Source organism: Oncorhynchus mykiss, chromosome 6 (genome assembly GCF_057628025.1).
Source record: "Oncorhynchus mykiss isolate SJ-2025 chromosome 6, ASM5762802v1, whole genome shotgun sequence".
Taxonomy (NCBI): Eukaryota; Metazoa; Chordata; class Actinopteri; order Salmoniformes; family Salmonidae; genus Oncorhynchus; species Oncorhynchus mykiss.
In genome coordinates, this window is record NC_143027.1 from 28,011,476 (window position 1) to 28,025,093 (window position 13,618).

At 41.7% G+C, this 13,618-nt stretch overlaps 1 protein-coding gene across 36 annotated transcripts in view; it reads right to left on the minus strand.

Moving 5' to 3' along the window:
* Positions 1-5,553: 5,553 nt before the first annotated feature.
* LOC110525655 (AP2-associated protein kinase 1) overlaps positions 5,554-13,618 on the minus strand; it is a 40,276-nt gene continuing 32,211 nt past the window's right edge. For 28 of the 36 annotated variants that reach the window (XM_090237464.1, XM_090237461.1, XM_090237457.1 and 25 more), the window contains one exon: positions 5,554-13,513. In XM_090237464.1, the coding sequence (XP_090093590.1) occupies positions 12,708-13,513 (806 nt within the window). In that variant the 3' untranslated portion in view covers positions 5,554-12,707. The remainder of the gene's footprint in view (positions 13,514-13,618) is intronic. The other 8 variants (XR_016496585.1, XM_090237467.1, XM_090237463.1 and 5 more) reach the window with 4 other exon arrangements.

A 13,618-nucleotide genomic window follows, 5' to 3' on the forward strand; every position in this document is an offset into this window, starting at 1 on the left:
CCGTCTATTGTCCATTGCTCGTGTTTCTTGTCCCAAGCAAGTCTCTTCTTCTTATTGGTGTCCTTTAGTAGTGGTTTGTTTGCAGCAATTTGACCACAAAGGCCTAATTCACACAGTCTCCTCTGAACAGTTGATGTTGAGATGTGTCTGTTACTTGAACTCTGTGAAGCATTTATTTGGGCTGCAATTTCTGAGCTTGGTAACTCTAATAAACTTATCCCCTGCAGCAGAGGTAACTCTGGGTCTTCCTTTCCGCTTGCAGTCTTCATGGGAGATAGTTTCGTCATAGCGCTTGATGGTTTTTGCGACTGATTACATCAGTGCCTCGATCGGGTCGCTTTTCCGCCGACGACCCTAAGCCTTTTCACAAAATCAGTGAAGGTATTTACTGTCACCAAAAGGGTCAAATGATTGCGGACTGCCCGGTTTTGAAAAATACACCAAAACAGTACTTGTCACCATCCCCTAAATTGAAAAGCGTGGGTTTAGTCCAGTCTTTGGCTCGTCCGTTAGACCGAGTTATTGATTCAGCATTTAGGAAACCGGATCCCATCTATGCGCCGTTTATCTCTGCCGATTGTGTTTCCTTAACTGGAGAACAAGCAGATCAAAAGCACATACAAATCTTACGAGACACCGGGCAGCGCAGTCAGTAATCGTTACTGATGCTTTACCCTGGTCTCCTGAAAAGTATTGTGGCTCGCATGTCATATTATAGGATATAGAGACAAAAACCGTACTTGTACCATTACACTGGGTCCACAGTGTCAGACTTGGTATCAGGACATTTCCATGTTGGTGTAGTGTCTACACTGCCAGTAAAAGGAGTCACATTGCTACTAGGAAACGATATCGCTGGTGGTAACATCACTCCTGTGTTAGAGGTAGTAGACAACCCAGAAATCACAACTACAGATGATAAATTGGTTCAAGCATTTACCCATGTTTTTCCTGCTTGTGTTTTTACAAGGGCACAATCTCGCAAGCTAGGAGATGTGGTGGTTGTTCCTACACCATTCTGACAGCAGGTGCTGTCACTCGCCCATGACCAGGCGTGGTCCGAACATTTGGGGATCACAAAGACTTATAACCGAGTCCTTTGAAATTTTTTTCAGGCTGGGTTTCAAGTCTGGCGTTGTCCACTTTTGTAAAACATGTCATGTATGTCAACTCACTGGGAAAGCAAATCAAACAGTTCCTCGTGCGCCGCTCTGCCCGATTCCTGTGGTGGGGGAACCGTTTGAACGAGTGATAATCGATTTTGTAGGTCTGTTGCCGAAAACCAGGTCAGGTAACCAGTTCTTACTAACAATGTGCAGTGCTACTCGATACCCAGAGGCTATGACTCTCCGTACTATAACGGCTAAGCCTATGGTGAAGGCAATAGTGAAGTTCTTCTCTACATTTGGACCCCCTAAATTAATCCAAATTGATCAGGGAACCAACTTTGTCAAAACTGTTCTCAAATGTGTTAAAGACACTGTATTTCCCATCAGGTCCCCAGTCCGTATCATCTAGTCAACGGGCCCTCGAACGCTGGCATCAGACGCTAAAGGTGATGCTACGCAAGTATTGCATGGATACCAGTACCGATTGGGATAAGGGGGTGCCCTTTGTCCTATTTGCTATCAGGGAAACAATACAGGAGTCCTTAGGGTTCAGCCCTGCTGACCTTGTGTTTGGACACACCCCACAGGGTCCGCTAAGAGTTTTGAAGGAGCATATACTATCTCCTACACCCAGTAGCACCCCTAAAAATGTGTTGGATTATGTCAGTAAGATGCGAGAGACTACACACCGCATGTGCGTAAGCCCAAAAGTCTCTCCTCGTCTCAAAAACGCATGAAGTTACATTATGACAAAGATGCTGTTGGCCGTTCTTTTGCACCAGGGGATCAAGTTGTAGTTTTGTTGCCAATCCCTGGCTCATCTCTGTCGGCACGTTTTTCTGGGCCATATCTTGTGGAAAAGAAACTCAGTGACACCAATTATGTGATAAAGACCCCAGATCGTAGGCGTTCTTCCCGTGTGTGTCAAAGCATATTATATACGTGACTCTCCAGACAGCTCCTCAGGTAAGCAGGTCCAGCCCTCCGTCTCCAGTGTGGCTGCGGTAGTGCTGAATCCTGGCTGGGACCTAGAAGAGGATAAGGAGGACGGGTTGGAGTTTCGCCATACATTACAGCAGTGTAATGCTTATATAATTCGGCGATGCTGAAAAAGTTAACCTCTCAAATTCAACATTTGGATAACAATCAAACTAATGATCTTATCCTATTGATAAATAGTTCTCAATGTGTTTCAGGGCATTCCAAGTCGCACGTCCATCTTGGAACATGACGTGGATGTGGGGAATGCTGCTCCTATACGTCAGCATCCGTACCGGATTAATGATAAGAAAAGGGAGGTAATGAAAAGTGAGCTTATTTATTACAGAATGACATGGCAAAACCAGTAACAGCTCCTGGAGTTCCCTGTGTATTCTCGTTCCTAAGGCTGACGGTATGTCCCACTTATGTATGGACTATCGCCACGTAAATGCCGTTACGAAGTCTGATTATTTTCCTCTACCACGCTTAGATGACTGCATTGATAGAATTGGCTCTGCTGCATAAGTTAGATTTGCTAAAAGGTTACTGGCAGGTGCCTCTTCTGACATCTCGGCTTTCGTTACACCTGATAACGTCGTACAATACAATGTGATGCCATTTGGAATGTGTAATGCACCTGCTACTTTTCAGTGCCCAGTTAACATTGTGTTCGCAGATGTTCCATATTGTACTGCTTACCTTGACGATGTGGTGATTCATTCGTCTGCTTGGTCTGATCATCACACCACCTTGAAAAGTGTGTTTCAGTGGTTGGAGAATGCTTTTTTAACCCTCAATTTGGCCAAGTGTGAGTTTGGGAAGGCTACTGTGAGACTTAGGGAAGCAGGTGGGACGTGGTCAAGTGCGCCCAGTAACTGGCAAAGTGGAAGCAATTGTTGCTTTTCCTGCTCCCACGACTCGCCGCCAGTTGCGCAGATTCCTGGGGATGGTAGGGTACTAGATACATTCTTTAAGAATTATTCGACAGTAGTAGCTCCCCTTACATCCATGCTTAGTCCCAAAGTACCATTTACAGTGCCTTGCGAAAGTATTCGGCGACCTTTTGCCACATTTCAGGCTTCAAACAAAGATATAAAACTGTATTTTTTTGTGAAGAATCAACAACAAGTGGGACACAATCATGAAGTGGAACGACATTTATTGGATATTTCAAACTTTTTTAACAAATCAAAAACTGAAAAATTGGGCGTGCAAAATTATTCAGCCCCCTTAAGTTAAGTTAATACTTTGTAGCGCCACCTTTTGCTGCGATTACAGCTGTAAGTCGCTTGGGGTATGTCTCTATCAGTTTTGCACATCGAGAGACTGACATTTTTTCCCATTCCTCCTTGCAAAACAGCTCGAGCTCAGTGAGGTTGGATGGAGAGCATTTGTGAACAGCAGTTTTCAGTTCTTTCCACAGATTCTCGATTGGATTCAGGTCTGGACTTTGACTTGGCCAGTCTAACACCTGGATATGTTTATTATTGAACCATTCCATTGTAGATTTTGCTTTAAGTTTTGGATCATTGTCTTGTTGGAAGACAAATCTCCATCCCAGTCTCAGGTCTTTTGCAGACTCCATCAGGTTCTCTTCCAGAATGGTCCTGTATTTGGCTCCATCCATCTTCCCATCAATTTTAACCATCTTCCCTGTCCCTGCTGAAGAAAAGCAGGCCCAAACCATGATGCTGCCACCACCATGTTTAACAGTGGGGATGGTGTGTTCAGTGTGATGAGCTGTGTTGCTTTTACACCAAACATAACATTTTGCATTGTTGCCAAAAAGTTCAATTTTGGTTTCATCTGACCAGAGCACCTTCTTCCACATGTTTGGTGTGTCTCCCAGGTGGCTTGTGGCAAACTTTAAACGACACTTTTTATGGATATCTTTAAGAAATGGCTTTCTTCTTGCCACTCTTCCATAAAGGCCAGATTTGTGCAATATACGACTGATTGTTGTCCTATGGACAGAGTCTCCCACCTCAGCTGTAGATCTCTGCAGTTCATCCAGAGTGATCATGGGCCTTTTGGCTGCATCTCTGATCAGTCTTCTCCTTGTATGAGCTGAAAGTTTAGAGGGACGGCCAGGTCTTGATAGATTTGCAGTGGTCTGATACTCCTTCCATTTCAATATTATCGCTTGCACAGTGCTCCTTGGGATGTTTAAAGCTTGGGAAATCTTTTTGTATCCAAATCCGGCTTTAAACTTCTTCACAACAGTATCTCGGACCTGCCTGGTGTGTTCCTTGTTCTTCATGATGCTCTCTGTGCTTTTAACGGACCTCTGAGACTATCACAGTGCAGGTGCATTTATACGGAGACGTGATTACACACAGGTGGATTGTATTTATCATCATTAGTCATTTAGGTCAACATTGGATCATTCAGAGATCCTCACTGAACTTCTGGAGAGAGTTTGCTGCACTGAAAGTAAAGGGGCTGAATAATTTTGCACGCCCAATTTTTCAGTTTTTGATTTGTTAAAAAAGTTTGAAATATTCAATAAATGTCGTTCCACTTCATGATTGTGTCCCACTTGTTGATTCTTCACAAAAAAATACAGTTTTATATCTTTATGTTTGAAGCCTGAAATGTGGCAAAAGGTCGCTAAGTTCAAGGGGGCTGAATACTTTCGCAAGGCACTGTAAGTGGTACCAGGACTGTAACTATGCTTTTGAGTTTGCCAAAGTGCTACTTTGTAGTGTCCCAGTGCTTGCCGCCCCAACTTTGATAAGCCTTTTAAGTTGGAGGTAGACGCTAGTACAGTGGGGGTGGGTGCAGTTCTTTTGCAGGAAGATGAAGAGGGAGTGGATCGGTCCGTCAGTTTCTTCTCCCGTAAGTTCAACTCGTGTCAGTCAAGGTACTCCACCATTGAACAAGAGACACTGGCTTCATTGCTTATCCTTACAGTTTTTTGAAGTATATGTGGGCTCCAGTGCCTTGCCTATACTGGTCTTCCTGGTCTTCCTTTAGCGTTTTTGAAGCAAACGTACAAATCAGAACCACCTCCTTATGCGGTGGGTTATGAAACTAATAAGAGCTCCTATAGCTAGCTAACGTTAGCTAGCGGCTTACTTACTAATTAGTTGAGGAACATGAAGTGATAGAAATAACGTGAAAACATGCATTCCTACAGCTTAATAGATATCTTCAGTACTCAACGAATCCACAGAGAGGAAAACTTAGACTTGAAATTCTTAAGAGAAATACCCAACAACCTCCTGACCTGCCTGTAAGTCACCATGTTTGTGATGTTTCTAAACAGTGACTCAATTTCCGTAAACTCCGCTGAGGGCGGAAACCGTCCTTGTATTTTTATGTAAGCAAATTGTGTATTGCCTTCCTATGATGATACACAACCACAAGGTAGATGAAAGGTGCATCTTATAACATTCATTACATATGGGTGTGTCTCATGATGATAAACAAATGCAACATCAATTAAAACTATTAAAATGACTTGCTTTGCATTCATTTATTTATCTTTACATAAGGACATACAACAAATTTGTGTTCATCAAATGCAAACTTTGCATGACAAGTATTTTGATATGGGTAATTTTAGGTTTCAGCAGGTGAGGCTTGCTGTATAAAATCAGCCACTGTTCTTTCCTATACATGTCATTCATAAATCAAAGAGAGTCAAAGACTTGATATTATGTTCAGGAATTGACATACAAAAGAACGATTTTAACAACTAAACTTCACACAATAGCAATTAGCTGGCAAACAAATGTTAGTTAGCCGGAAGACAGAAGTGAAATAAAATTCAATTTCAACTTACTCTGTCGATTGTCTGTAGGCATAGTCTTTATGCAGGGGGAATTAAAGAACATGAATTTAACGTATAATTAAAAAGCATTTCCAAACGTGGGTCTTTGTAGACTCCTTGTGGTCTTTGTAGAGTTCCTTGGAGATCAGTTCCTCTCTGCTTACCTCATGTCAAAATAAAAAGTTGCCCACAAGTTTATGCTATTTTGGTGTGCAAGTGTGGTGGTGCACTTGCAGGAATTATATTTTGACACGAGGTAAGCGGGTCTACTACAACATACCCACTTTGGAAAGTCTTTAAATGTATGTTCTATTAGATGTATGTTCTATTTGTTTTTTGTTGTTGCACAATGACCAACCCTATGGACAATTGGCAGAGTAAATTACAATATCTAACTTCTGGCACACTATTCGTTTTTTTGCAAGCTAATTCCTATCAACGCTACTGTGTAAATACTATAGTTGCTAAAACAAACTATTGTCGAGTAAATTATTACTGCTGATGCAGTGTGCATTCTTCATTTGCACTGCAGATTAACAAACATACAAAGTACACAGTAATAAAACAAATAATTAATAACTCATTTTAAGACAGCGGTCCTTACTTTGGATCAAGTAGTTTAAAACCTCTCTTGGTCCCCACCATGACCAGGTAATATGCAGAGTCGTGGATAGCAAACATTGAAAAGTGCTTCAAGATTATTGAATAGTCAGCAGAAGACCATATCAGCATTTCATATGGCTATGGAGAAAACAAAAACAGAAGGAATGCAAAATCTGGTATAGAAGAGCAAAAAGGTAACCCTTACGGGTTTATGATGAAACCATGTGTTGACCATTTACTTGGAAGAGTATTTTGAGCATGTGTAGGTAGGTGTCTGACGCCACAAGTGAAAGTTACGGTTCAACTGTGTTTCGCTTGAGGTGCTTGACAAGGGTTGTAGTTATTCTGGTATGCTCTGCTAGGGGGTGCTGATTCTAAAAGGTAGAAATAGTGTGACGTGCCATTGGTCTAAACTAAAGCCTTGTTCACACTGGTAGTTTGAAATGACTCAAATCCTATTTTTCGGCATATCCAATTCTAATCTTTTATTTTTCCTGCAGTCTGAACAGCCAAAAAGCACATGGAATCATATTTCAAGCCACATTTGAAAACACCTTCGTAGATGGTTTGAAATCAGATACAAATCTGATTCCTGTCCATGCGAATTAAGTCTGAACGGTCAAATCTAAATTTGCCATCAAGTGGTTTTTACTGTTATTTGGTATATCTTGTTACTTGCTAGCTACTCTTGACATGACAAGAATGTGGTAGCTAACTAGCTTGTTGTTTACAAACAAATGAGTGAATGTACTAGAACGCTAAACAGCTACCTAGCTGACTGCTGTGGCTAGCCAAAAAGGACTTTTTTGAAAGTTGGTTCATCTTATATCCTTTGCAGCTCTAAAAGTATTCCTACATTATGATTAACATTCAAAGCAACGGGAACTGTTAATGGCAGGTTTACATGCAGTAAATGAGGTGATTCTACTTGGGTGTATGTACTGACATGTGTGTAACTGATACACTACATGTTAATGTTTTTAAATGTATGTACATTTTAATGGCTTTTTCGTTGTGTCGGACCCCAGTAAGACTAGCTGTTGCCATGTGTCGGCTAAGGGGGATCCTAATAAATCAAATAAAGTGTGGGATCTTTCCCCCACAGCATCCCCCCCTACGCGGTTTCCATTGTTTTAGTCAAATTCTATTGATCTCTTTACTGCATCTATTGTTGTCACCTTAGCTTGCTACATAACTTCTGAGTGATAGGAAGCACGAGCACCACCAATCACCCTAACACTGTGCACACACACACTTGCATAGCCATTTCAGGAAATGACTTATCTGAACACATGGTCACTTGTAACTTGCTGTTTGGACAGTCCGTATTCCAAAACAGATTTGAAAAACGAAAACGATTTGAGCATTAAGTCCTGCAGTGTGAACAAGGCTTAACTACATCACATTTACAAATCTTGAATCGGTGACTCAAGTGCAGGTATAATGTAGAAGTGCGGATTGAGAACATGATTGTGAATGTATAGAGTTCCAGTGAACATAGCATTAGATGCTGATTGGGAGTGTAGCAGAGGTGCTGATTGTGAGAGTGGAGGACTTAAGGCTTCACTTCTACAGCATTAGCAACCTGCTCAGTCCAAAATTAAAGTAAACCAACAAACAAATACAGCAGAGGCACCCACAAGAAAGGACAAGCGTAAGGAGAAACTCTGACCTTTCACCTAAGGTATGTTCTGTACTGACAGTCACGTGACCATGTAAAACAACTAATAGTGATTAAGATAGCAATCAGTGAAGGATCAAAAAAAGGCTAAAACTCAAACAATCCAGCATCTGATTAACATTATAATACATGATCAAATATGACCGCACTGCTAGAGGTACATTTAACCTACCTAGTAAAAAAAGTGTACCCCACTCAATGGGCTAAAATGCTCATCAGATTACTTCCAAAATATCAGAAGTATAAGACACAGAGGAACCACTAAAGGAGGCCTTCCTCTCATCACCCTGAGACCAGCGCTGTCATGGGAATTCTTACTGGCATCTCAGAGCAATGGGGAATGGACTAAGTATAAGAGTAGAGGGTCAAATTTGAGCGGTTGAGCCCAGAACGGGATATGCAGTATACAGTTGAAGTCAGAAGTTTACACACACTTAGGTTGGAGTCATTAAAACTTGTTTTTCAACCACTCCACAAATTTCTTATAGTTTTGGCAAATCGGTTAGGACATCTACTTTGTACATGACACAAGGAATTTTTCCAACAATTGTTTACAGACAGATTATTTCACTGTCACAATTCCAGTGGGTTAGAAATGTACATACACCAAGTTGACTGCGCCTTTAAACAGCTTTGAAAATTACAGAAAATTATGTCATGGCTTTAGAAGCTTCTGACATCATTTGAGTCAATTGGAGGTGTACCTGTGGCTGTATTTCAAGGCCTACCTTCAAACGCAGTGCCTCTTTGCACAGACATCAGAAAGACAGAAAAAAAAGAGACTTCCACAAGTCTGATTCATCCTTGGGAGCATTTTCCGAACGCCTGAAGGTACCACGTTCATCTGTACAAACAATAGTACACAATAAACACAATGGGACCACGCATCGGTCATACCGCTCAGGAAAGAGACATGGTCTGTCTCCTAGAGATGGACGTACATTGATGCGAAAAGTGCAAATCAATCCCAGAACAGCAGCAAAGGACCTTGTGACGATGCTGGTGAAAACGGGTACAAAAAAGTATCTATATCCACAGTAAAACAAGTTCTATATCGACATAACCTGAAAGGCCGCTCAGCTTGGAAGCAGCCACTGCTCCAAAACAACCATAAAAAAGCCAGACTACGGTTTGCAACTGCACATAGGGACAAACCTTGTACTTTTTGGAGAAATGTCCTTTGGTCTGATGAAACAAAAATAGAACTGTTTGGCAATAATGACCATCGTTATGTTTGGAGGAAAAAGGGGGAGGCTTGCAAGCCGAAGAACAACGTCCCAACTGTGAAGCACGGGGGTGGCAGCATCATGTTGTGGGGGTGCTTTGAAGCAGGAGGGACTGGTGCATTTCACAAAATAGATGTCATCATGAGGGAGGAAAATGATGTGGATAAATCGAAGCAACATCTCAAGACATCAGTCAGGAATTTAAAGCTTGGTCGCAAGTGGGTCTTCCAAATGGACAATGACCACAAGCAGACTTCCAAAGTTGTGGCAAAATGGCTTAAGGACAGCAAAGTCAAGGTATTGGAGTGGCCATCACAAAGCCCTGACCTCAATCCTATAGAAAATTTGTGGGCCGAACTGAAAAAGCGTGTGCGAGCAAGGCCTACAAACCTGACTCAGCTCTGTCAGGAGGAATGGGCCAAAATTCATCCAATTTATTGTGGGAAGCTTGTGGAAGGCTACCCAAAAGGTTTGACCCAAGTTAAACAATTTAAAGGGAATGCTACCAAATACTAATTGAGTTTAGGTAAACTTCTGACCCACTGGGAATATGATGAAAGAAATAAAAGCTGAAATAAATAATTCTCTACTATTCTGACATTTCACGTTTTTTAAATAAAAGTGGTGATCCTAACTGACCTAAAACAGGGATTTTTTACTAGGATTAAATGTCCGGAATTGTGTAAAACTGCATTTAAAGGCATTTATTGTATGGTTGTGTCAGAAATATGAACTCAACTTGGACAGAAAAGGTAAGGAATGTATTCTGCAATGGTTATGATAAGCCTATACACCGAGTGTACAAAACATTAAGAACACCTGCTCTTTCCATGACAGACTGACCAGGTGAATTTCAGGTAAAAGCTATGATCCCTTATTGATGCCACATTTACTTCAATCAGTGTAGCTGAAGGGGAGGAGACACGTTAAAGATGGATTTGAGACATGATTTGTATGTGTGCCATTCAGAGGGTGAATGGGCAAGACAAAATAGTTAAATGCCTCTTAACAGGGTATGGTAGTAGGTGCCAGCCCAGGCGCACCAATGTGTCAAGAACTGCAACGCTTCTGGGTTTCACACTCAAGTTTCCCGTGTGTATCAAGAATGGTCCACCACCCAAATGACATCCAGCCAACTTGACAACTGTGGGAAGCATTCTTGTGGAATGCTTTCGACACCTTGTAGAGACCATGCCCCGACGAAATGAGGCTGTTCTGAGGGCAAAAAGTGGTGCAACTCAATATTAGGAAGGTGTTCTTAATGTTTTGTGTACTCGGTGTATGCATGTTTATAAATGAAATATTGTCTACCCGAGAAATTTGACAGCACAGTATTCAGAGGTAGCCTACAAACGTTAATGGAAAAGGAACCGTCTCTTCCACCGTTAAACTGAGCTTTACGTCAGATTGCATAGAGCAAAATACTTGAAATAGCCCATCTATTTACTATTGTAAAGTGGGTTTAATCAATTGAGAAATTGGATAAATTGTAGCCTATAATAACTTGCTTTAGGCCTATAGGCAATTTTGTGAATATGAAGCCATTAGTCAGAAAAGGTGATTATTAATTATGAAATGATCATGGAAATTTAAAATTACTTTTCTAATTATTTTAGAATGCAAAGAAAATAAATTTTTGTTCATCTCACTAATGACAAATTACTGTATCTTGTTATATTTAGCTACCTGTTTTTGTTATGAATTTGAGTATTATTATATACAGTGACTTCAGAATTCAGTATTCACACCCCTTGAATTTTTCCACATTTGGCTATTTTATTTTACAGCCTGAATTTACAATGAATTAAATTGAGATTGTCTCACTGGGCTACACACAATACCCCATAATGTGAAAGTTGAAATGTTAACAAATTAATAAAAAAATGAAAAGCTTGAGTCATCTTTTATGGCAACCTAAATAAAAATAGTCTTAAGTCACAAGTTCCATGGACTCACACTGTGCAATAGTTTAACAGAATTTTTTTTAGTGACCATCTCATCGCTGTACACTACACATACAGATAAGTGTAAAGTCCCTCAGTTGAGCAGTGAATTTCAAACACATATTCAACCACAAAGACCAGGGAGGTTTTAAAATCTCTCGCAAAGCAAGGCACCTATTGGTAGATGGGTAAAAATAAACAAGCATTGAATATCCCTTTGAGCTTGGTGGATCAACATTGTAGCTACTCCACAAGAGTAACCTAAATGACAAAAGCCTGTACAGAATAAAAAATATTCCAAAACATGCATCCTGTTTGCAAGAAACTGCCAAAAATGTGGCAAAGAAATGTACTTTATATCCTGAATACAAAGCGTTATATTTGAGGAAAATCCAACACAACACATCTGAGTATCACTATATTTTCAAGCATGGTGGTGGCTGCATCATGATGGGTATGCTCGTCAATGGCAAGGACTAGGGAGTTTTTGGGGAATAAAAATATACTAGAGGTAAGCGCAGGCAAAATCCTAGAGGAAAACCTGACTCAGTCTGCTTTCCAACAGACAAATTCACCTTTCAGAAGGCCAAGACAACATTGAATGTTCCCGAGTGGCCTAGTTACAGTTTTGACTTAAATCAGCGTGAAAATCTATGGCAAGACTTAAAATGTCTGTCTAGCAAAGATCACCAAACAATATAATTTTAAAAGAATGTGCAAATACTGTACATTTACGGTGTGCAAAGCTCTTAGACTTACCAATAAAGATAAGGTATGTATTGACTCAGGGGTGTGAATACTTATGTAAATGAGATTTCTGTATTTAATTTTCAATAAATAAGCAACATTTCTATAAACATGTTTTCACTGTCATAGGTTATTGTGTGTAGATGGGTAAAGATCCATTTAGAATTCAGGCTTCACATAATTCACTAAATGTGGAATAAGTCAAGGGGTATGAATACTTTCTGAAGGCCACTGTATTCATGCACAAGGCTACTACGCTACTTTTCCCTTAATTGCAATGCAAAAATTCAACCACTTGAAACTGCATACGCATGGAGGCAGGATAATCACATTCTCACGTCAAGTTCAGTTTTTATAAATGACAACTTTTGCTTAAACTGCTGCATGCATGTTTTGGGGCATATTTTGTGTGTACACAGCATTTATAAATGAGGACCCACCTCAATTCTACTGCAGCAAAAAAACACATCCATGACCTTGCTCAATATCTAGAATGTTTGAAGTTTGTAAGGACAAGATCTTAAGAGTTCTATGCTGCCTTGCAGTCCAGCCCCGGTGCAGGTGACAGCATACAGTGTGTATGCCTTAGTGTAGTGTGCACAGGTGTGGGCTCCGCTTCCCTGTAGGGAAGGATGGGATCTTTCAGGGCTTTTCTTGTGGGGCCTTGATGTGAAAGGGCGCAGAGACAAAGGGGTCTACTGAGTTCACCTCTGAAGTCCAGGAGTGTAAGGGGCCCACAGCAGCTTGCCTGCTCACATTGGACACCACCCTCTGAGCTGTCACAGGTTGGTGAGGCAAGGGGCCCTCAAAGTGTCGGGAGTACTTGGCCAGGGCCTGTGGGCGGAAAGGCTGTGTGGCCACCTGGCTCAAGAGGGCTGGTTCAGGGGCCACAGGGTGAACCACAGCTGGGTGAGGGTGCTGGGTCTTGGGCTTCACAAAGGGGGCCTGCAGGAAGACGTCTGGATGCTGTTGAGCCACAACAGGGGGACGTTGGAAGGGGGCATTTGCGAACACGTCGCCTGCCTCTTGTTCAATCCTGAAGGGGGATTTGAAGAAGACATCAGGGACAACCTCAACCACCCTGGCTTGCTGTGGCATCTGGTGGGAATGATTCAGGGATGGGGCACAGAGGGATGGGGTAGGTTGGTGGGAGGAAGTGGAGAGTTGTGGGTGTGATAGGGATGGCTGGGAGGATGTGAGGAGTAATTCAGACCCCTGCTCCTCCTCTTCATCTGAATCCAGCAGCAAAGGTCTGGAGCCACTGCAGTCATGAACCACATCACTCTCACTGGCCCTCCTGCCCTGCTCCTCCTTCACTCTGTCGTCTTCCTCCTCATCATTGCTGGAGTGGATACAGCCTTCGTTTGCTCTGTGACCTTCTCCAGGCAGCTCAATTTCAGAACCCCCCTCGTCCAGCACAGAGTAACCATTACTCACCCCTTTCAGCTCTGCAGAGGAGAGAAGGCACAGAGTAATGGATAAGACTTGAGATGTGTAAATGGAGACAAGATGATACAGCAATTGAGTTGACATTGAGAAACCTCTCGCAGCTC